General features: G+C 51.6%; 1 protein-coding gene across 1 annotated transcript; it reads right to left on the reverse strand.

Annotated features, from left to right (window-relative positions):
- Positions 1-477: 477 nt before the first annotated feature.
- On the reverse strand, positions 478-19,796 carry LOC114447697 (tenascin). The gene is given in 21 exon segments (XM_075353434.1): positions 478-1,029; positions 1,489-1,652; positions 1,740-1,895; positions 2,048-2,144; positions 2,268-2,417; positions 2,483-2,603; positions 2,605-2,624; positions 2,705-2,847; positions 3,213-3,365; positions 3,734-3,853; positions 3,960-4,087; positions 4,214-4,346; positions 5,824-8,694; positions 9,021-9,287; positions 9,590-9,743; positions 12,580-12,695; positions 15,085-15,978; positions 16,270-16,482; positions 16,559-16,616; positions 16,772-16,987; positions 19,688-19,796. Coding segments are annotated over 20 exon segments (6,180 nt in total). The 5' UTR covers positions 16,895-16,987; positions 19,688-19,796; the 3' UTR covers positions 478-930.
- Positions 19,797-20,871: the final 1,075 nt, after the last annotated feature.

Here is a 20,871-nt window from a genome sequence, read left to right on the forward strand (position 1 = left end):
TGACGTTACCTGTAAACAAGAGGTCCAGGCTGACCCTCAGGAGGACAGGCGGGAGCTGCTGTGATTGGCTGCCTGGTGGGCAGGTAGATGAGTATGGGCGGGGTCGGGCTGCACTGTCGGGACCAATTAAAAGTGGAAAAGGTGTTTAACAGGACATGTGGGATCTATCATGGAGGGTGAAGAGACGGCTTCTCCCTCGATGCCTCGGCTGCTTTCTGCCTGCTTAACACAACAAGATGCAGCAGCGATCACAGGCTCCCTTCAGTCGCCTCTAAATGTTTAGAAGCTCTCATTTTTAGCCACTAATTTGTGAAACAGACTATACACGCTGGCCTCCACACACCAGGGGGCGCTGCAGGGGGAAATGCATGAAAAATTATGATGTCTTCTACAATCCCATAATGCATTGCCTGACAGTTACATTTGCCTGAAAACACACCAGATTTGACTTCATGTGCTTCTCTGCAGCTTCCATTTTAAATCATTTTATTTTTTCCTGTACGGGGCGACATACAGACATGAAATGTTTACAAAGTGACACACAGAAGACAAACACTGAGAGGAAGATCAGCTCTGCATCCTTCGCTGCTGTGCCCCTCAGCAAACAGCAGGGGGCGCTGCTACACAGGAGATTCTACAGGCTGCAAACCATAGATCTGTGGCAGACCAGGTTCTAATCAACGTATATACACCGAGTGTTTGTGTGAAATGAGCCTTTAAATGTGAGGAGGCGCCCTGCTTCATCATACAGTAACATAATAACTGCTCAGCTCCTCTGGGAGAGCGAGGTGAGGGTGTGTTCAGTCTGTTCTGTGTGTGTGTGGGTGCTGACACACTGCTGTCCATGTGTGAGTGTGTGTGTGTGTGTGTGTGTGTGTGTGTGTGTTTAGCAGTTCAACATCATCTTCTTCATCTTCCTCTTACTCCTGTTCATCCCCTTGCTGGAGGCCTGAAGGCCGTCGGCCTCATCTTCATCTCAGTGAAGGCGATGGAAAAGTCTTTTCCCTTCCAGGAGGTCCAGATCACTCCCTGACACACACACAGACACACACAGACACACACAGACAGACACACACAGACACACACACAGACACACACAGACAGACAGACACAGACAGATACGCAGACACACACACAGACACACACACACACAGACACACACACAGACACACACACACAGACACGCAGACAGACACACACACACACAGAGACAGACAGACACACACAGACACAGACAGACACACACACAGACACACACACACACAGACAGACACAGACAGACACACACACACACGGTTAGTTTTGTATTCATAGACCTTCATTTTTCAGAATCACTTTATTATGGAGAGACCCCCCCCCCCCCCCCACACACACACACACTCTAACCCTCCCGCCCTCTAGGGGGCGCTCAGCCTTCCCTCGCCATCAGATGCTGATGTGGTATCTGACCCTGTGGGGTGTGCATGCTGTGTAAAGGTGTGAGGCTACCTGGTGTTTGACGTCGATGCCGTACAGGCCGTTCAGGTTGGCTTCGTGGCAGTTCTTGTACCACCAACCTCCTCGATACGACATGGCGCAGCGTGTGATGAAGGGCGTCAGATCCCGGTCTTTGGTGGAGAAGATCCGGTTGTTATGGTAACTGAGGGAATCACCTGAAGCCAACGATTGAGAGGAGAGCATGAGAGGAGCATGTGAGGAGAGTAGGCGTTCATACCGCTGGGTCCAGCTTCCTGTCTCACCTGCGGTGCCGCTGTACCCGCCCACCGCCAGCTTGTAGTTCCTCTTGGCCACCTCGAATGTGGAATACTGAGCGAACACGGACTCGTCTCCGTCTCGCAGGTCGACCCGTAGAGTCATCCTGGTCATCTTTGTGAGGTTGTGGAGACTGTCAAGGCCTAAAACACACAAACACAATAAACTATGACATGAGACTTCCTTTAACTTTACTTTACCTTTAGACTCGACTGATTTAATGTTTGTTGTCAAATTTTACAGAATTCATGCACTAATGTAGATTATTTTGCGGCTGAATAAAGTCTTCTCTCACCGAGCCAGAACTCTCCGCTCAGATCTCCGAATCCTTTGACGTACTCCTTCCAGCTTTTAAAGAAATCCACCGAGCCATCCTTCCTCCTCTGGAACACCTGCACACAGGAAGACACATGTCACTGACCTGCAGGTGGCAGGCAACACCACCGCAACCATTTGGAGGTCACACACGCGACATGTAAAGTGATGAAACCCGACTCTCAGTCATGTGACCTTACCGTCCAGCCGCCGCCTTCCGTCTCCATGTCGCAGTAAACCCTCAGGGGGTCCCAAGTTTCCCGTGTGGGAAAATCTTCCACCTCACCGGACATCCAGATCCCGTTCAGCAGCTCCTGAGAGCAGTCTGTGGGAACGGAACCGCAGGGTCCCTGAGGAGGAGCAGGAGGTGAGACAAGAGGAACTCTGTTTTTTCTATGAATGACACTGACATGACAGAGGACGTACCGGTGGTGAACTGAGTGGAGATGGCAGACAAGTACCGTCCTCCTCTTTCTGCCTGCAGCTGCACGGTGTACACTGATCCCGGGTGGAGTCTGCTCAGGTGTACCGTGTTACCGCGCGTCCACAATCACTTCCTGGCAGGGAAGAAAACAGGAAGTAAATGTCTGGGGACAGAACGTTGTTACAGCCACAAATTCAGATCCTTTCCCCTCACCTTCATTTCTTGACCTTCAGTCTGATAGGTCAACCTGTAGCTGCCAACAGGCTGTGATGGTGGTTTCCATGACAACGTGGCTGTGCGAGGGGTCACATTGCTGGCCTGGAGATCTTGTGGCCCGTCCCTGTCACTCCCAGAACCTATGGAAGAAGAAGAGTGTCGTCATCTTCTGTCAAAACCATGTGTGTGTCTGTGTGTGTGTGTCTGTGTGTGCCTGTGTGTGCCTGTGTGTGTGTCTGTGTGTGCCTGTGTGTGCCTGTGTGTGTGCCTGGACTCTGTCCTGCTGTGTCTGTGTGTGCCTGTGTGTGTGTCTGTGTGTGCCTGTGTCTGTGTGTGTCTTTGTGTGTGTGTGTCTGTGTTTGTGTGTGTCTCTGTGTGGGTGTCTCTGTGTGTGTGTGTCTGTGTGTGTTTGTCTGTGTGTGTGTGTCTGTGTGTGTCTGTGTCTGTGTGTGTGTCTGTGTGTGTCTGTGTCTGTGTGTGTCTGTGTGTGTCTGTGTGTGCTGACCGCTGCTGCTGGTGGTGAAGCTGGTGCTCGCCGCTGAGCTCTCCGTGGCCCCCAGCTGGCTGGTTACGGTCACGGTGTAGGTGGTGGATCCTTCCAGACCGCTGAGCTGCTGCTCGGCAGCATTTCCAGACACAGTGACCCTCAACTCTGAACCTGCACAAAGAAAGCATGTTTGTTTCCCCCTGCTGGTACTGAAGTACAGTGTTGGCACATTCCTACAGGTGAGCATCGTCTGATTGGTCAAAGAATATGGTGTAAGAGTGGGGCTGTTCGTGGTTAAGCTAAAAGCTACGCTAAGCCGGCCTGGGAGTTCCCCAAGACTCTATGCCGAGTCCTCTTCTTTTACATGCTTTCATTAGACCTAATCAAATATGCAGATGATATGCAAATATATTCGAAAACATGTGTTTTTCTACCATCTTAGAACAGTTTCAAGTAAAACATGTCACCTCAAACCTGCTTCATTGGAGCACGTCTCCTAAAAACCCACGACAGCAGGAATATGTAGATGTTCCGCTCACCTGTACCCGAGCCGTAGACGATGGCGTATTTATCGATGGCAGCCAATGCTGGGCGCCACAACAACAAGGCTGTGGTGTCGGTGACGTTCACGGCCCGCAGGTGTGTGGGCGGGTCGGGGACTGAGAGGAACCAGAGGAACAAAACAAACCTTCATTAGACACTGGAAGATAATGATGAAGGAGAAGATTCCACACCGAGAGTGTGGATGGATAAACAGTAACTCACGTGTCCTGATGGAGTCTCTGACCGGATCGCTCTCGTCCAGGCCGAGGGTGGAGATGACGGTGACTTCGTAAGACGAACCAGGCGAGAGCGTCGACAGGTCGAGGGCGGAGTCCTCCGAGTCCACGGACCTGACACCGGCTCACCTGAGAATGAACTTAGATCAGCACGTATGTTCAAACAGGAGCTCCTCGTGTTATAGATTTAACATGTGGAGGATTGGAATGATGCATTCAAGAACCACGGGAAGTTTATACACTTCCTCACCATCCTCTGCGTGGGTGTACGTCACTTTGAAGCCGCTGATGGGACTCTTTGGTTTGGTCCATGACACCGTCAGCGAGTTTTCCGTCACCTTGCTGAAGACTATGTTAGATGGAGGCTCCGGGCCTGGAGGGACACAACGAGGGAGGTAAATCCGAGCAAGGAAGGAGGAGAAGGACGGAGAGGAAGAAGAAGAAGAAGAAGAGGAAGTTTAACGAAGAGAAGAACAACAGTGTCTTCATTAATATTTCTTCAACCACACATTAGTGCTCCAGTGTGTATATATGTACAGTGCAAACATATATACAGTATACAGATCATATACGGACGGACAGCTGATGGATCCTGTGCAGCAGCAAAAGAAGAGAATGGTGATGTTTTAATACAGTTAGCCGCTCGATCAAACCTGAAAATCAGAGCGTGGCAGGAACAACAGAAACGAAGCCAGAAGGAGTCACCTCACAGGATGATTAGGAGTGAACAGATATGAATCACACATCATCAGAGCTGCGTGTGAAGACTCACATATAAAGCAGAGTTTAAAAAAGAAAGGCTGGACTTCCTCCTAATTTAATCACAGACCAGCCGTGGTCTTACCCTGGTCTGGGTGAGGGGTGAAGGGGTGTCAGTGAAGCTGGCTGTTAGCTTACCCTGAATGAGAGAAGACCAGAGCAGCAGTGAATGAATGAGTGGTGTTACGTTGTTACTGTTGTGTTTGACGCCATTTTAACCAGGAAGGACTACAAACTTTAGAACAGGAAGTGATGTGTGGAGCTGCCCGAGGCTCAATCCCGGGTCCTGTCCTATTTCAGATTTACATGCGTTCATCAGACCTGCACAAATATGCAGATGACATCCAAATTTACCTCCTCAAGTCAATGTGCCGCGCACGATTAAATCCACAGACCGACTTTGTTTACAAACCAAGAACATCACTGAAAGTCACTGGTTGAGCTGAGAGGATGAGGACGATGATGATGATGGTGATGATGGTGATGATGATGATGATGATGGTGATGATGATGGTGTTGATGATGATGATGGTGATGATGATGATGATGATGATGATTTGTAAACATGTGGGTCACGTTAAAACCATCATCATCATTAGCATCTACTAAAACCTAAATGACATCATCTTTGCTGAATTTACCTACAAGTGACAGAATAAATAACAATGAATCCAAGTGAAATGCATGCTGGGTGTTGTAGTTCAATCTAAAAACATTAGCAGAGCTAGCTGAGCAGGCGAGGTCTGCCATCAGATACTGGGGTCTTTGTGGTGGATTGTGATGATGTGATGCATAAATGTGAGCGGTGGAAGCTGAAGAGAGCACAAATACAACAACAACACAAAACACATCGATAACAAACAACAACAGAAACGGGTTAATAATCAATGAACCGACAAATCTGAAACTGTAAAACACGAGCTTACAGTTTTCAAGAGCAGCACAGAGCTCTTGACATAAAAACGGCTGATGATTAGTTCGAATGTTTGAAGCAGACTTTTCATTCTGAGGCGAGACAACATCCACAGGAATGTTGCATCATTGCACAGTAGGATTTCATGTGGTTCTACTGTCACAATGGCCTGCTGTACCTGTGCTGATGACCAGCTTGTGCAGTCGGGACAGAAGACCAGGACCCTTTCCAAGCAAGGTCAGGGTGTACTCGGTCTGCGGAGGCAGATCTTCAAACCGGAAGGACCGAGCTGAGCCAGGGAGCACTGTTTTGAAGGTTTTGTCGCTTTCGGTGTTGCCTCGGGTCATCGGAACCTGAGTGACAAAACGTTCAGGTACTCTGTTATCGTCCTCAGAAGGTCCTCCTTCTGGTTTGGCCTCTTTTTGTCTTCCTGTCTGCTCTGGGGCTTCTTCTTTCTCGTCTTTTTTTCTTGTCACAACAAAGTTTTTGTACTTTCCTTCTGGTGAGTCCCATACGAGTGTAAAACCATCAGAGGTCCGGTTTGTCACTCCAACAGAGTCCAGAGGGTCCCTTAGGACTCCAGAAGAAGAGACATCTGATGGAGGACGTCTTGTTTTCGGGTCTGCTTCCTCGTGGCTCTCGCTGGTGTAGTGTCTGGCCTGGGTGTGATGCTGAGCTGTAACTGTCCTTGCTGGTGGTTGTCTTTTTAGGAGTGTGACTGGAGGAGTTTCTTTAGGCGCTGTCCCTCGGACTGTGTCGCCAGAATCTGTGGAGCTCGCTTCATCTGTCTCTCCTGACTCATCAGCCAGCACTCTGACTGGAGTGCTGTGGCCATCTGTCAGCACACTTGGAGTTTCTTGCTCTCCTTCCAGAAGTCCTTGGGTGGACTTTTGGACATTCGGCTCTCCGGGCTGGTGTCCAGGCCTACCAGCCCTCTCATGTGGGTTTGTTTGACCTTCAACAGAAATGCTGCTGCCAGTATTGACTTTTCTGTTGGAGAAAGGCTTACGCATGGGACCTGTTTGTGGTCTTAGGTTTGTGTGTGTCTTGTTTTGTAAAGGTCCACCAAGTGACTGTGGGCGCCTGACGTAATTAACTCTGAGATTTGGACGCTGGGCAGAAGACGTGGTTCTTGTATCATCTCCGCCTTCGTTCTCCTCTCTTTCTAAAACCGTACCAGATGGATCAGAGTCTTTGGAAACCAGAACAGAAGAAGTGTCTGGCGCTTCAGTGGAAAACATCTGTTCTTTCTTTGCATCTGTCCCCGGACGTAACGGGGCCGCCAGCGGTCTTCTAAGAGGACGAGTTCGGTTCTGAAGAGGTCCAGTGCTTAGAAAGGGGTGGCGGCGGTATCCTCCGTTTGGAGGGCCGCGACTGACAGGAATTCGTCCCCTTTCTGTCAGCATCAGTTTTTGGTTTGGTTCAGCTACAGAGGACACAGGTGTCCCATCTTTGTCCCCACTTCTGTCCTCCTCCGGAGCATTTACCAAAGCAGAGGTAGCCGGTGAAGATGATAGTTTACTGGTGGAGGTGAAGTGTCTGGTCTCTGTCCCTCTCACAGGAACATGATTCAAACGAGGAGGTGAGCGGGGAGGGACCCTCAGATTTACACGAGTTTTGTTAAGAAATGATCCAAAGTTTGGGCGTGGACGAGGAACAAATCCACGTTTTGGAGGGTGGAGAACAGGAACCCCACCTTCTCCTGAGGACGGACTGTCCCCGGGTGGTGCAGCGTCAGTGGAACTTTTTCTGTTTTCTGGTTCATTGCTTTCACGTGAATCTGAACTGGATGAGGGTGAAGATGGAATTAGTCGTGTTAGTGAGGATGATGATGGTGAAGATGAAAAGGATGAAGAGGATGAGGAGGACGACTCTGAGGACATCATCTCAGATGTCGATAAGGATGAAGAGGATGAAACCGATGGTTGTAGCTTTAGCGACAGTGATGAAGAGAGTGAAGATGAAACTGAATGTGATGAGGATGATGGTGGTGAGGATGAAGAGGATGAGACTGACGACAGCAGCTTCGGTGATGAAGGTGAAATTGATTGTGATAATGAAGAGTATGTTGGTGCAGATGAGTCTGTTGAAGAGGAAGATGAGGGTGATGAAGAGGATGAAAATGATGACAGTGGCTTCAGTCCTGTTAAAATCTGCTTCCGGACGTTTTCTGCGTCGACTGACAGGTCTGAGGGTTTGGACAGGTGGACAGAAAACGTGGTGATGTTCAGGCTGTCGAAGGTCTCGGTCAGCAGTTTATGTAAAGGATCTGGTGCATAGTCGAGGTCGGGTTGTCCAGAAGGGGGCCCGTCCTTCGCTGGGAGTGAACCTGGACCTGAGCTCACCGTGTTCCCGTCCAGACCCGCCCCGTCCCCTCTACACCCCCTGTCCTTTAGAGGTAACCTGAAGTGTGTCACTTTAATTTGGTTCATACACTTCTTCTCCTGGCTCCGAGCGGTCCCAGTTGGCTCCGGAGACTCCGGATCTGTGTCATTTCCACCGCCTGCCATGCCAACATCTGGTTGCTCTTTAGAGCCAGAGGCAGCCGTTGGTTCCTCTGAGCTGCTCTGCCTGTTTGTCTCTGAATCAGTCCCAGACACTGTGGCTGGATGTTTGTCATCCCTCCTCTCAGAGCTTGATGTCTCTGCACCCGGGTCTCTGACAGTCAGGACATCTGGTTTAGGTTCTTTTGGTACCATCTGCTCTTTCTTCTTCATTACCACAGGCGCTTTTTTTGAAGAGCCGGGGACAAACCTTCTCCCTCCAGGCACAGCTCTGGTGGCATTGAAAAGCAAAGCACCAGGGATCATCGGCTTCCTGGGCCACGAGGGCCTTCCTGGGAGTTTGGGTCTGGTGCCGTTTACAGCCACCATTTTGTTGACGACAGGTTTAGTTCTAGTGATCACAGGAACGTCATCAGGGCCTTCCCTGCTCCCCTGCTGGACCTGCACCTCAGGTGATGGGTTTGAGCCTTGGTCCAGGTCTTGCTGAGGGGGTGGAGCTCCTTGCAGGGTCAAAGCTGCCGAGGAAACACTCTGCAAAGTGTCCCCTAAAGATGTGAAGGCAGTTAGCGTTTGGATTAAAGGAGAGAAGCAGTTAAACTCGAGGTGTTATGAGAAACAGCAGCATCCTCAGAACCTGCAGGGAGAAGATAGAATAAAATCAATGTTTTTGTGTCGCTGTGGAAGGAAACACCCCGACAGATGTTTCAGTTGGAGCAGCATCAGCTTTCACAGCTCCACTGACTAATGAGGTGTCTGAACACACGGCGGCTTCTCTCACCGGACTCAGCATCACAGCAACGAGACGGTTTTACACCTGCTGACGGAGGAGTGTTAAGAACAGATGAGTAAATTTAGCTTTAGCCCGACTCACCGGGAACCGCCTGGGTGGTCGTGGGTTTGCTCTGACTTGTCCCTTTCACCGCCACGAGTGTGATGTCATACAAACGCCCCGCCTCCAGCTCCTGAATGTGGGCGGAGTCTTGACCAGCTGGGATGGTCATTTCTTGATTCCTCCCTCCGTCCCTTGGGGTGATGGTCAAGCGGTACCTGTCGATCTCCCCCTGCGACTGCTCCCACTGGACGACCGCCGACGCGGTGGTCGTCTTGACCACTTTGAGGTTGGTGGGACCGGAGATGACTGAAATGAAGAGCGGAACAAGAGCATTTATGTAGCAGGTTGCTTCGGGAGTAGATTCACGGGGGGGCGTTTAACAGAACACTTCTTTAACCACCACCGACTGCTCACAAGAAGGCAGCGAGAGGAAAATGCTGAATGTTTGTTCATTAGAGAGCACGCTGAAAGCTGCAAACATCTGTACAGTTTCTGGCCTGTCCTTAGCGGCCTGGCAGCATACAGCAGAATCCTCCCAGCAGCATTCCTAACACTTCCTGTTTGGCTAACTTTTTAATGTAAACACAGAAGGCAGAAAAAAGTCTCACGGGTCATGAACTCCGCGGCGCTCTCGGCTCCCCTCTTGCCGTCGATCTCTCCGACGATGGTGACGCTGTACTCCTGACCGGCTGCCAGGCCCGTCTGGGTGAAGGTGGTCAGGCTGCCCTCCACCTGCACGGCTATCTGCTGGTCGCTCTCCTTCTGTGGAGTCAGGACAGAAACAGTGAGAATGTTGCAGGATAAAACCTCCTCCAGCTCTGTGTGACCTGCTGAGCCCGGAACCCATGACCTGAACCTGCAGCTGCAGCCGTCTCTCAGCTGGCAGCACTGAGCTGTCTAATGCCTGGACGCCATGTTGTAAAGTCAGTGCACCACAGCCGGTTGCCATGCTGGTTACTATGTTGGTTGCCTGGCAATGGAGCACCGGAGGTCATCCTGGACCAGCGTCCTGGTGACAAACACATGTTTCATCCTTTTCCACGAGGTCTGAGGGTGACATCATTGAACCCAGGCTTCTGCAGCGCTTCAGGGACGACAGGAGGCCTGACCGGGTCCGGAGCCTGTGATCATCACATATTCAAAGCGATCTCAGCGCCGGGATTCGAACCACCAACCCTGACAACCTGAGCAACACTCTGTAAGATGTTAAATAAATAAACATGTTGTTGTTGTTTGTAGCCTGGAAACTATAACAGTGAGGCAGACATGGATCTGAACCTTTAACGATCTGTTCTCACGTCAGCTGCCGTCATTGTTGTCTGCTGTTTATCTGACGGCTGATGAGTGTCTCCCTCTCTCTCCCCCTCTCTCCCTGTGTCACAGCTGTGTGCCGATGGTGATGTCATCCCTCTGGCAGTCGCCATGTTTTTGACCGTGTTTACACGTTTCCGTGGCAACAAGCATCCCACATCTGCATCTTTTTCTCTGAGACTTCTCTTCATTCTGTTTGAGCGTCTGAACTCATGTTGCTCACTTTTTAACTTCAGGCTGAACCGTGAGAGGAAACATGGGGGAGGAGGAGGACGGGGGGGAGGAGGAGGACGGGGGAGGAGGAGGAGGACGAGGAGGACGGGGGAGGAGAACAGGGGGGAGGAGGAGGACGGGGGAGGAGAACAGGGGGGTCGTCTTTGGATAACATTTCAGGCGGCACTCTGAGACTCGTTCACTGAAGACTGATCTGTGGAGACCAAAGACGTCCAAAGTCTGACTTTTATAGTGTCTGCTGCAGCCAAACACGCAGCACAACAGCAAAGCTCCAGTTTCCAGGAAAACGAGGAGTTTGTTGAACAAATAAAACGCCACCTTGTGGTCACGTGTACATGCGGTAGTCACTGTGATTAAAAATCTTCTCTGTGTGAAGTTAGCACAAAAGCCTCCGATCTGTGTCTTTGCCTGCTGCTGGATTAACAGACTCACTGATTGGACGGTTTCTGTGGCGTCTTTCCCTAAATCTTGACCCTGTCCTGAGTCTGGTGACCGTCCGTCAACACATTTCCATCACATCCACTGCTTTTATTCCCTGTCTCCATCCCCTCCTGCATCTCTTAATCTCCCTCCCTCCATCATGTCTCCACCTCCCCCCTCTCTCTCTCTCGGCTGTGGATCTTTCCTGGTCAGGTCCAGACTTCTCTCAGACTCATCACAGAGTCTTAATCCCTCTGTGATGTCACTGTGCAGCGGCGAGGTGCTGAAGCGTCGTGTGAGCTGCTTTCTTCTCTTCTCTGTGACAGTTTGAATTTAAATGATTTAGAGAGTGAGGTTAGAAGTGTCTCCTTTGTTCCGCCGCCCGCTCAACACGACGCACAAATACCAGCACAGTTAGTCATGTTCCCTCCTTAATGCCTTCTGCTGCAGATTGATCGCACATGGTTGAACGGACGCTCCTGATGATGGTCAATGAGTTTGATGACTGATGAAGCAGACTGTAAAGGTGGAGCTTTAAACACAACACACAGCACACGCAGTGTGTCTTCACAAAGTGCTCATCAGAGCCTGGACCCCCCACGACCAACCCCCCTACCAATCTTCACGAGTTTGTGTTGACCCACAGCCGGTTTGGACAGATCAGCGGTCACTTCCTGGATGCCTTACATTTGTTGATAGCCTCAGTGTTAGCCGCTAACTGCTAGCTCCACCTTTAGTCAGGGGATGTCTGATGTCTGCATCATTTCAAATGTTCAGAGGGGAGCGTGAAGGTTTGTTTGATGACTTCTATGCTCATACATTCCTCACGATGACGCAACAATCCTCCACATGCTAACTGCTACTCGTGTTAGCTCGGGATGGACGGACAAACAGACGACCCACGCTCTGTGGTGCGCACACAGTGCACGGTAAACCCTCCACGCTGACACGTCTCTGCATTTTGAGCAGCCATTTTGGACCATAATGAGTCAACTTTAACTAGTTTTTTTTGCAGCTCCCCCTGCAGGCGGTGACAAGCATGACAGAAGAGGCAGAAGTTGGTGGGACACTGTGTGTGTTGACCTTCCTGTTTGTTCAGCTCGTGGTGATGTGATCTGACACACCCTCGCTGCTGGCCGCGTACTTTAAAGCTCCGGAGAGAGAAGACAATAAAAGAAAGTTGGAGGAAATGCAGCACATGTTGAGGAGGAAGTGATGAGGTGTTAAGTGTCCACAGGGATCGCAGCGGTGGAGTCTGCTCAGGATGATGCACTCATTCCAGGGCAGTTTTTTGTTGCTATAATGACGTGTGTTTGGTTAAACAGGCTGTGTGCACGCTCGGATCTGCAGCTTGTGTCTTTCTGACATAAAATGAGGAATGTTCTTGATAAGCATTTTAGGTTTGGCTGAAACTCCACGTTCTGTGCTATCTCATTTCTCTGTGTTTACTTTTATATCATAAAGTGACTCATCTGGAGGCTGTGAGCCGCCCGTTCAGTCATGGAAACTTTGCCCTGGACCCAGCGTCCAGCCAACCGAAACTCCATAAAACTGTTTCTGAGCCGCAGGCCTCTGCTGGGACTCTCCGACAGCTTCACAGATCATTTCTCACATCACGCTGTGCGCTGCGTACCTGGCTGGTGAAGGTGATGTAGTACGTCTCATACTGGACAGCTGGTGGAGTCCAAACCAGAGTGACGGACGTCTCCGTGATGTCCCGTGTGCTCAGCTGAGAAACAGCCGACATGGCTGAGAGAGACACAGACGCACCGATTAACTCATCTGAAGACATTTGTTAAATGTGTATTCGATGCTGGCTGTGAGGAAAGACTCACAACTGTTCAGGAGACCACACAAACACACAAAACAACCACAAGACACAAAAAACAGCCAGAAAGAGACAAAAACACGACACAACCACAAGACACAAAAAACAGCCAGAAAGAGACAAAAACACGACAACCATGAGGACACAAACAGGTCCAAACAAAGCAGTCTGACCTGTGGTGTGTGTGTGTGTGTGTGTGTGTGTGTGTGTGTGTGTGTGTGTCCTTTCACACTTCGCGGCCGTGTTCAGCTGAAGGCTCGATAATAATTCTCAGATTCATTTTACTGCACCGAGCGTCTCATAAAATTAGAGCTGAAGAATGTAACTGAAGCTGTGACTTCATGCTGCTGCTCAGCAGCACTACAGAAACGTGCGTTTTTCTGTAAGAGGCTCCATGTTGGAGCAGCAGCTCTGTTCACAGCAGGTCGTATAAACGTCGCACAAACTCCAGATGTAGAAAAACGCTCACACAGGTGCATGGAAACAGCTTCCTCCTGTGAGGGGACATCCCTCCCTCAGCTCCAGTTAAGTGGTCACTTACATTTGGGGAAACACTTAACACATTCTCTTACACACACACACACTCCTGTCTGTCCTCCCTCAGCACAGACGGCCTTTATGCAGCAGTCTGAGGGAGTTTTATGGTCCGAGTCTTAATGAAACGGTTCCGTCACCAGAATCACTGCAGCCTGAAAAACACGAGCTACACGCACCCGGCAACAGGAACAACAACAAAACAGAGGAGTAGCGGTGCTGCACGGTCCGGTGCTGCACAGTGCGGTGCTGCACGGTCCGGTGCTGCACAGTGCGGTGCTGCACGGTTCGGTGCTGCACAGTGCGGTTCGGTGCTGCACGGTTCGGTGCTGCACAGTGCGGTGCTGCACGGTTCGGTGCTGCACGGTTCGGTGCTGCACGGTCCGGTTCGGTGCTGCACGGTTCGGTGCTGCACGGTCCGGTCCGGTGCTGCACGGTCCGGTGCTGCACAGTGCGGTTCGGTGCTGCACGGTTCGGTGCTGCACAGTGCGGTGCTGCACGGTCCGGTCCGGTGCTGCACGGTCCGGTTCGGTGCTGCACGGTTCGGTGCTGCACGGTCCGGTCCGGTGCTGCACGGTCCGGTCCGGTGCTGCACGGTCCGGTGCTGCACAGTGCGGTGCTGCACGGTCCGGTCCGGTGCTGCACGGAGCGCTGTGGGCCTCTACAAATAGACTTTATGAGGAGAGACTAAAGAGACAGCGTGGGATCAGTCAGCCTGATCCTCCCAGAAACGACAGCCCGCCCGCTCCCGTGTGTTCGGTCCATTTAGGCCCCGTTCACACTGGAGAAAGTTAATCCAGCTAGAGTAGGATGGTATCTGGATAGTCTTTAAACTGGATACGTTCAGACCTATTTTCAAATCTGGCTATTACACACGCGTGTCCGCACTCAATCCAGCTTAATTCGGCTTGTTTGCGGTCCTCCAAACCTCTAGGTGGCGCCTCGTAATATACAGAGTCCCGTCAGGCCGCGGTAGGACCGTGTGTGCACATGCGTCGTCCTTTTTCACTGTCCCCTTGGACCCGAAGTAGCACGTCGCTAACCGGAGTCGCTAGCTGCATTTGCGTTCAGACCTGAGCCACATTTGAGCCAATCTGGCTAGATCCACCTCCGAGAGGTGGACTGAAATCTAGCTGGATATAGCTGGATCAGAAAAACACATCCAGATAATCCCGCTCTAGCTGGATTGATTTCCCCAGTGTGAACGGGCATACGTCACTGTGCAGACAGATAACAGGCTAAAGCCGAGCATCTGCTCACACAGCAAACACGTGAAGTGTTCTCCCTGATGGAGCAAAGCACCAACCGACGATCAGTCAGCTGACAGTAAAATAAATAAATACAGCCAAATAAATAAAAGCTTCCTTCTGATATGTAAGCACACGAGCTAAAAATCCTCCAGAAATAAAGAGTTAACTTCAACAAGATTCTCCTCAGCAGGACGCCATGATGGAGTCACATGACCAACACTCAGAGTCTGACCTGCAGCTGGTTCGACCACTGAGACCTGTGTGCAAAGATAAACATCCTGGGACCAAAGGGTTAATCAGTCTGAACTTCAACAACTGTGGATTATTTTAGGCTGAGAGCGAAAAGTGTTTTCATTCCACTGAGATTAGAGACTGAGACAGTGTGTGTGTTGTTTACCAGAGTGTGTGTGTTGTTTACCAGAGTGTGTGTGTTGTTTACCAGAGTGTGTGTGTTGTTTACCAGAGTGTGTGTGTTGTTTTTTAAAGTGTGTGTGTTGTTTTTTAAAGTGTGTGTGTTGTGACTCACCCGTGTCACAGTTGGCTCCGGTCATCCCCGCCTGACACTGGCTGCAGTCCGGTCCGGTGAAGCCCCGCCGGCACACGCAGCTTCCTTTCACACAGCGCCCTCTGCTGTTGCAGTTGCTGGGGCAGCCTTTGGTGCTGCAGTCCGGCCCGGCGAAGCCGACGTCACACACGCACTTCCCGTTGACGCACCGGCCGCGGCTGCTGCAGTTGTTGGGACACGTCTTCTCGGAGCAGTCGGCTCCGGTGAATCCGTCCTCACAGACGCACTGTCCGTTCACACAGCGCCCCCTGCTGTTGCAGTTACCGGGGCAGGAGGATTCGGAGCAGTCGGCGCCGACGAAGCCGCTGTCGCACACGCATTTCCCGTTCACACACCGGCCGCGGCTGCTGCAGTCACCGGGGCAGGATTTTCCAGAGCAGTCTGGGCCGGAGAATCCGTCCTCACAGACGCACTGTCCGTCCACGCAGCGCCCCCTGCTGTTGCAGTTATCAGGACAGGCCTTCTGGGAACAGTCTGGACCCGTGAAGCCGGGGTTACAGACACACTGGCCGTTCACACAGCGCCCCCTTCTGTTGCAGTTCCCGGGACAGGATATGTCCGAGCAGCTGGGACCCGTGAAGCCGGCGTCACACACGCACCTGCCGTTCACGCACCGCCCGTGGTCGCTGCAGCCGCCGGGGCAGGCGGTCTGAGAGCAGTCAGGACCGGCGAAACCGGGGTCACACACACACTGTCCGTTCACACACCTCCCGTTGTCGTTGCAGTTCCCCGGACAGTCGGACTCACTGCAGTCCGGCCCGCTGAAACCGGCAAAGCACACGCACTGGCCGTCCACGCAGCGACCCTGATCGCTGCACTCGTTGGGACACTCGGGTTTGATGGAGCAGCCGGCACCTGGAGGAGACAGAGACCAGACTCAGGACGGTTCCGGGGGGGGTGTGGTGGATGAATGGAGCTCAGTTGTTTTGGGTTTTTGGGTGTTTGGGGGGTGGAGGTCTAATCCTCTGTAACTGGAGTGTGACGCTGCCTTGTTGTGACTGATTATCCCCCTGTGTGTGTGTGTGGGTGTGGGTGGAGGAGACGGAGGCTGAGATCACACTGGGCACAGGTCTGAGGATGTTTCCATCCCTTCAGAGGACGCCTGCGCTCACGTGTCCTGCAGCTCGCTGGGATCTCCGGGTTTACCTTTGCTCTCCTTGGAGGTGCAGCAGCTCCCCTCAGCGCCTCCACACTTCTCTCTGAGGGCCGACACCTCCCTCTCCAGCCTCTCCAGGCGCTCCCGCAGGGCGGCGAACTCCGCCTCACAGCCGCAGGAGCCGGAGCCGGAGCCAGATGGGAGCAGTTTGATCTTATGGGTCAGGACCAGAGGAGCTCCGGGAGCCAGGTCGATCTCTCTACCTGTGGAACAGCACAGTCACAGCTGAGAGGGGCCTACCTGGGGCGGCCTCTCAGGCGCCATCTGCTGGTGTTTTACCTCCTTGGCTCACATCGGCGGAGTCGGCCTGAGTGGCACAGCCCTCTGAGATCACCACCTGCAGCGGGGGAGGCGACAAAGTTCTTTACTGCTTCAGGGCCAGATGTCCTCACAAACACTGCTAAACACAGCACAGTTAACCCTGAACACGCTGGGGCTTTGATTAGACACACACACAGCGTGTACAGCGACAAATGCTCAAATGAAGTTCACCTTGATGGAGTCCTGCTTGATGTCCCTTTGACCTCTGACCTGTAAGTCCCTGGAGGTGTCTGGGGTCATGTGGGCGGGGCCAGCCAGGAGGAGGAGGAGGAGGAGGAGGGGGGATGAAGGCATGGCTGGGGTCAGAGAGGTTTACAGACCGGTCTCTCAGCAGGGATCTGGTCGTTGTGGTTTTTCCTCTCGCTCTTGGTTCTCCGGGATTTTCCCCTGAAACAGAGAGCGACACGTTTAAAGCTCAGCAGGTCCGCTCTGAGACTCCACCGTTAGCAGGAGCGGGGTCATTAGCTGTTTACGGGCCTGTCAGTGTAGCATGTCGGCCAATAAACCGTCTGAAAGAGCAGCCTGTTCCTGCAGCTGCGTCTCTGACGCTCTGACGGCGATTAGGAATATTTGTTCGCCTGCTGATTTATAACGACAAACAGATCAGGCTCCTTCCTCAGACACAGACCAGGCTCAGCTTAAATAACACGGGTTTGATGGTTCTGAAGGTGGGACTCTGCTGAAGGCTGGTTGGACTTAAAGCAGCAGAATGAGCCCGGTTTGGATTCTTCCTGCGGCCCTTGAATGCAGCATTAAACTGATCAGCCTCAGTCCTGAGTCCTGCTCCTGGGATTAACAATCCTCTGATGGAACCGTTCTGTTGGACCTGAAGATGAGCGATCCGAATTTGGTGGTCAGAGGTCAAAGGTTAAGGCCGCGGTGACCACGCTCCCCTTTGCAAGGTTTGACCTGGAAATAAAGGAGACACATCCTCACACTGTAGGGATCTGTTCATTTAGGCACAAATAAAACACACACACAGACACACACAGACAGACACACACACACACACACAGACAGACACAGACACACACACACACAGACACACACAGACACACACACACACAGACACACACACACAGACACACACCAGACACACACAGACACACACACACAGACACACACACAGACACACACACAGACACGCACACACACAGACACACACACACAGACACACACACACACACACACAGACACACACACACAGACACACAGACACAGACACACACACACACACACACACACAGACACACACACAGACACACACACACACACACAGACACACAGACACACACACACACACACAGACACACAGACACACACACAGACACACACACACACACACACACACACAGACACAGACGCACACACGCACACACAGACGCACACACACAGACACACAGACACACACACACACACAGACACACACACACAGACACACAGACACAGACACACACACACACACACACACACACAGACACACACAGACACACACACACACACACACAGACACACAGACACACACACACACACAGACACACAGACACACACACAGACACACACACACACACACACACACACAGACACACACACACACACACACACACACACAGACACACACAGACACACAGACACACACACACACACACACAACAGACACACAGACACACACACACACACACAGACACACAGACACACACACACACACACACACACACACACACAGACACACACACACACACACACACACACACACAGTGAACAGTAGCTGAGTGTGTCCAGATCTGAGTCAGTCTTAAACCACATGTCTGTCGTCTCTCTTTCTGTCTTCATGGACATGGTGGTGATGGTTTCCTGCTGCTGTTGGTCTGACCTCTGACCTTTGACCTCTCTCATTGTCAAGGAGTTCCCTCCCTGCTGATACAGTTTGTCCAGCAGAGGGCGCTAAACAAACCTCTCTGAAGCTGCTTCTTCTCGCCACACCTTCAGTCCACATGCTGCCGACACACACACGCACACACACACACACGCACACACACACACACGCACGCACAGGTTTCCAGCATCTGCGCTTTAATGTGGGCCTCGGCGTGGAGCGCGGCCAGGCGCCTGCTCTCCGAGCCTCAGTGGGAGCTGTTAGCTTGTAAATACCTGGTGGTGACAGCTGCTCCAGCTGCTGCGCTCTGACCTCAGGAGGTAATAGAAACTCCCAGAGCACCGTAAAGACTCCTCAGACGCTCCTCAGCTCGTAGCTCTGACGGCCTGCTCACACACACCGTGCCCTGAACATACAACTCTGTGTTCTTCTTTCTTACCCATGATGCACCTGGACATTGTGTCTCAACATGGAGGCTGCTGTCTGGTTGAACAGACGTGCAGCAGGAGGAAGAGGACACACATCACTGTGGTTTCACTCTCTGACCCTCATTAGCTCACAGAGCTAACACATCATTTAGCTTAGCATAGATCTCCTCCACATGTTTTCTTGTGCATTTATTGATGATGACGTCAGAGACATCACACCCACGCTGTGTCCGACCAGCACCAAACCCTGTCAGTCACATGACTGGACACTCAGTCTCTTCATTGACCACACGGTCAGGAATAACAGCTGTAACCATGGTAACCAAACACAAAGATGGAGGCAGCTGCAGCCTCAAGAAGCTCAGCACAGACTCTGCCTGAATAACGGATCACAACGACAGACGCATTTCTGACAGCAGCCGGAAAATCTCAGTAATAATAATCGTATTGCATGAATGTTATTTTAAAGTTTCACCACAGAGCAGACACAGAGAGGTAAAAACCATGCAGCATAATAATACTTTAAAGATCATTACTTCTAGAATCATGTTTACTGATGTCACTTATCACTTTAAATAATCAGTTTAATCCTCGTGTCACTGGTTCATTGTTTCAAAATATTTGATTATTATTGTTTAAAGTTTCCTGAAGTTCATAAAAGTTTCTGCCCTAAAAATCTTCATTAATCTGGAGGAAAAGCTGAAGGAGAACTCAGAGTAAACTTCACTCCGACTCCATCAGATCAGATCTGAAATATTCCAAAGTAAAGCAGCAGCATCCTACCTGCTCAGAGATGTGCGGGGTGTCTCTGTGCAGACGGTCCAGATGTCTCTGTGCTTCTGTCCGTCTCTGTGAGGCTCTCACTGACTGACCGGGAGGAAGAGGAGGAGGAAGAGGATGGAGGGAGGGAGGGAGAGAGGAGGGAGGGAGAAGGGGGGGGGGGGGGGGGGAGAGAGAAAGAAAGAAAAAAGAAAGGGAGCGAGGAGGAGGAGGAGGAGGAGGAGGAGGAGGAGGAGGAGGAGGAGGAGGGCAGTAAAATGTGCTCATACTTGAAGAATTCCTCCTCCTCACTGATGTAATTGTGAGAGCTTTACAGGTCCCTGCTGGGCGGAGGAGCCGCGATGGAAAACATCTGAACTCTGAGATGTTTTTAAGGCAGCGGGATGAAGAGGTCTGCTGCTGCTGCTGCTGCTGCTCAGGACCCCACCGCACACTCAGGCTGATGGTGTAACACTCATATCCACCAGGCTGCAGGTCTGGACCAGGCTGCAGGTCTGGACCAGGCTGCAGGTCTGGACCAGGCTGCAGGTCTAGACCAGGCAGGCTGCAGGTCTGGACCAGGCTGCAGGTCTGGACCAGGCTGCAGGTCTGGACCAGGCAGGCTGCAGGTCTGGACCAGGCAGGCTGCAGGTCTGGACCAGGCTGCAGGTCTGGACCAGGCAGGCACACTTTCAAAGTCCAGCTCAGAGTCCAGCTCAGAGTCCAGATCAGAGTCCACTCGACCTGCAGCTGGTTTCTCTGTGTCCTCACAGACCGAAGCTTTCTAATAAGTCCTGTTTTGTTCAGAGTGAAGCAAATTGAAAGGTCAGAGGTCAAAGCGGGAGGTCAGAGGTCAAACACGGCCTCTCTGACCCAGAAAAACAAAGAATCCTGTTGGTTCAGGTGAGGCAGACCGACCGGCTCAGGTCGAGCTTTATTTCTTCTTCTTCTGTGGTTTTATTTGGCAAAAACACTTCACACGTACGTCATGTCATTGAATCTCCTTATATAAGAAACAAACATGGCGGCCATTTTTCCTGCCGTGGTCCTGACCCGGAGCTTTAATATGTTTTCATTGGATTCTCCAGGACTGACACTTCATCTAACGGCTGAACATGCCGCTTGAGCTTAGGCATAAAACCTGTTTTATTTGGATGCCGGTTACCGCGGTAACAGCATATCTACAGCTGATCAGATAGCAGCTGTTC

The sequence above is a fragment of the Parambassis ranga genome, chromosome 2 (assembly GCF_900634625.1).
Source record: "Parambassis ranga chromosome 2, fParRan2.1, whole genome shotgun sequence".
Lineage (NCBI taxonomy): Eukaryota > Metazoa > Chordata > Actinopteri > Ambassidae > Parambassis > Parambassis ranga.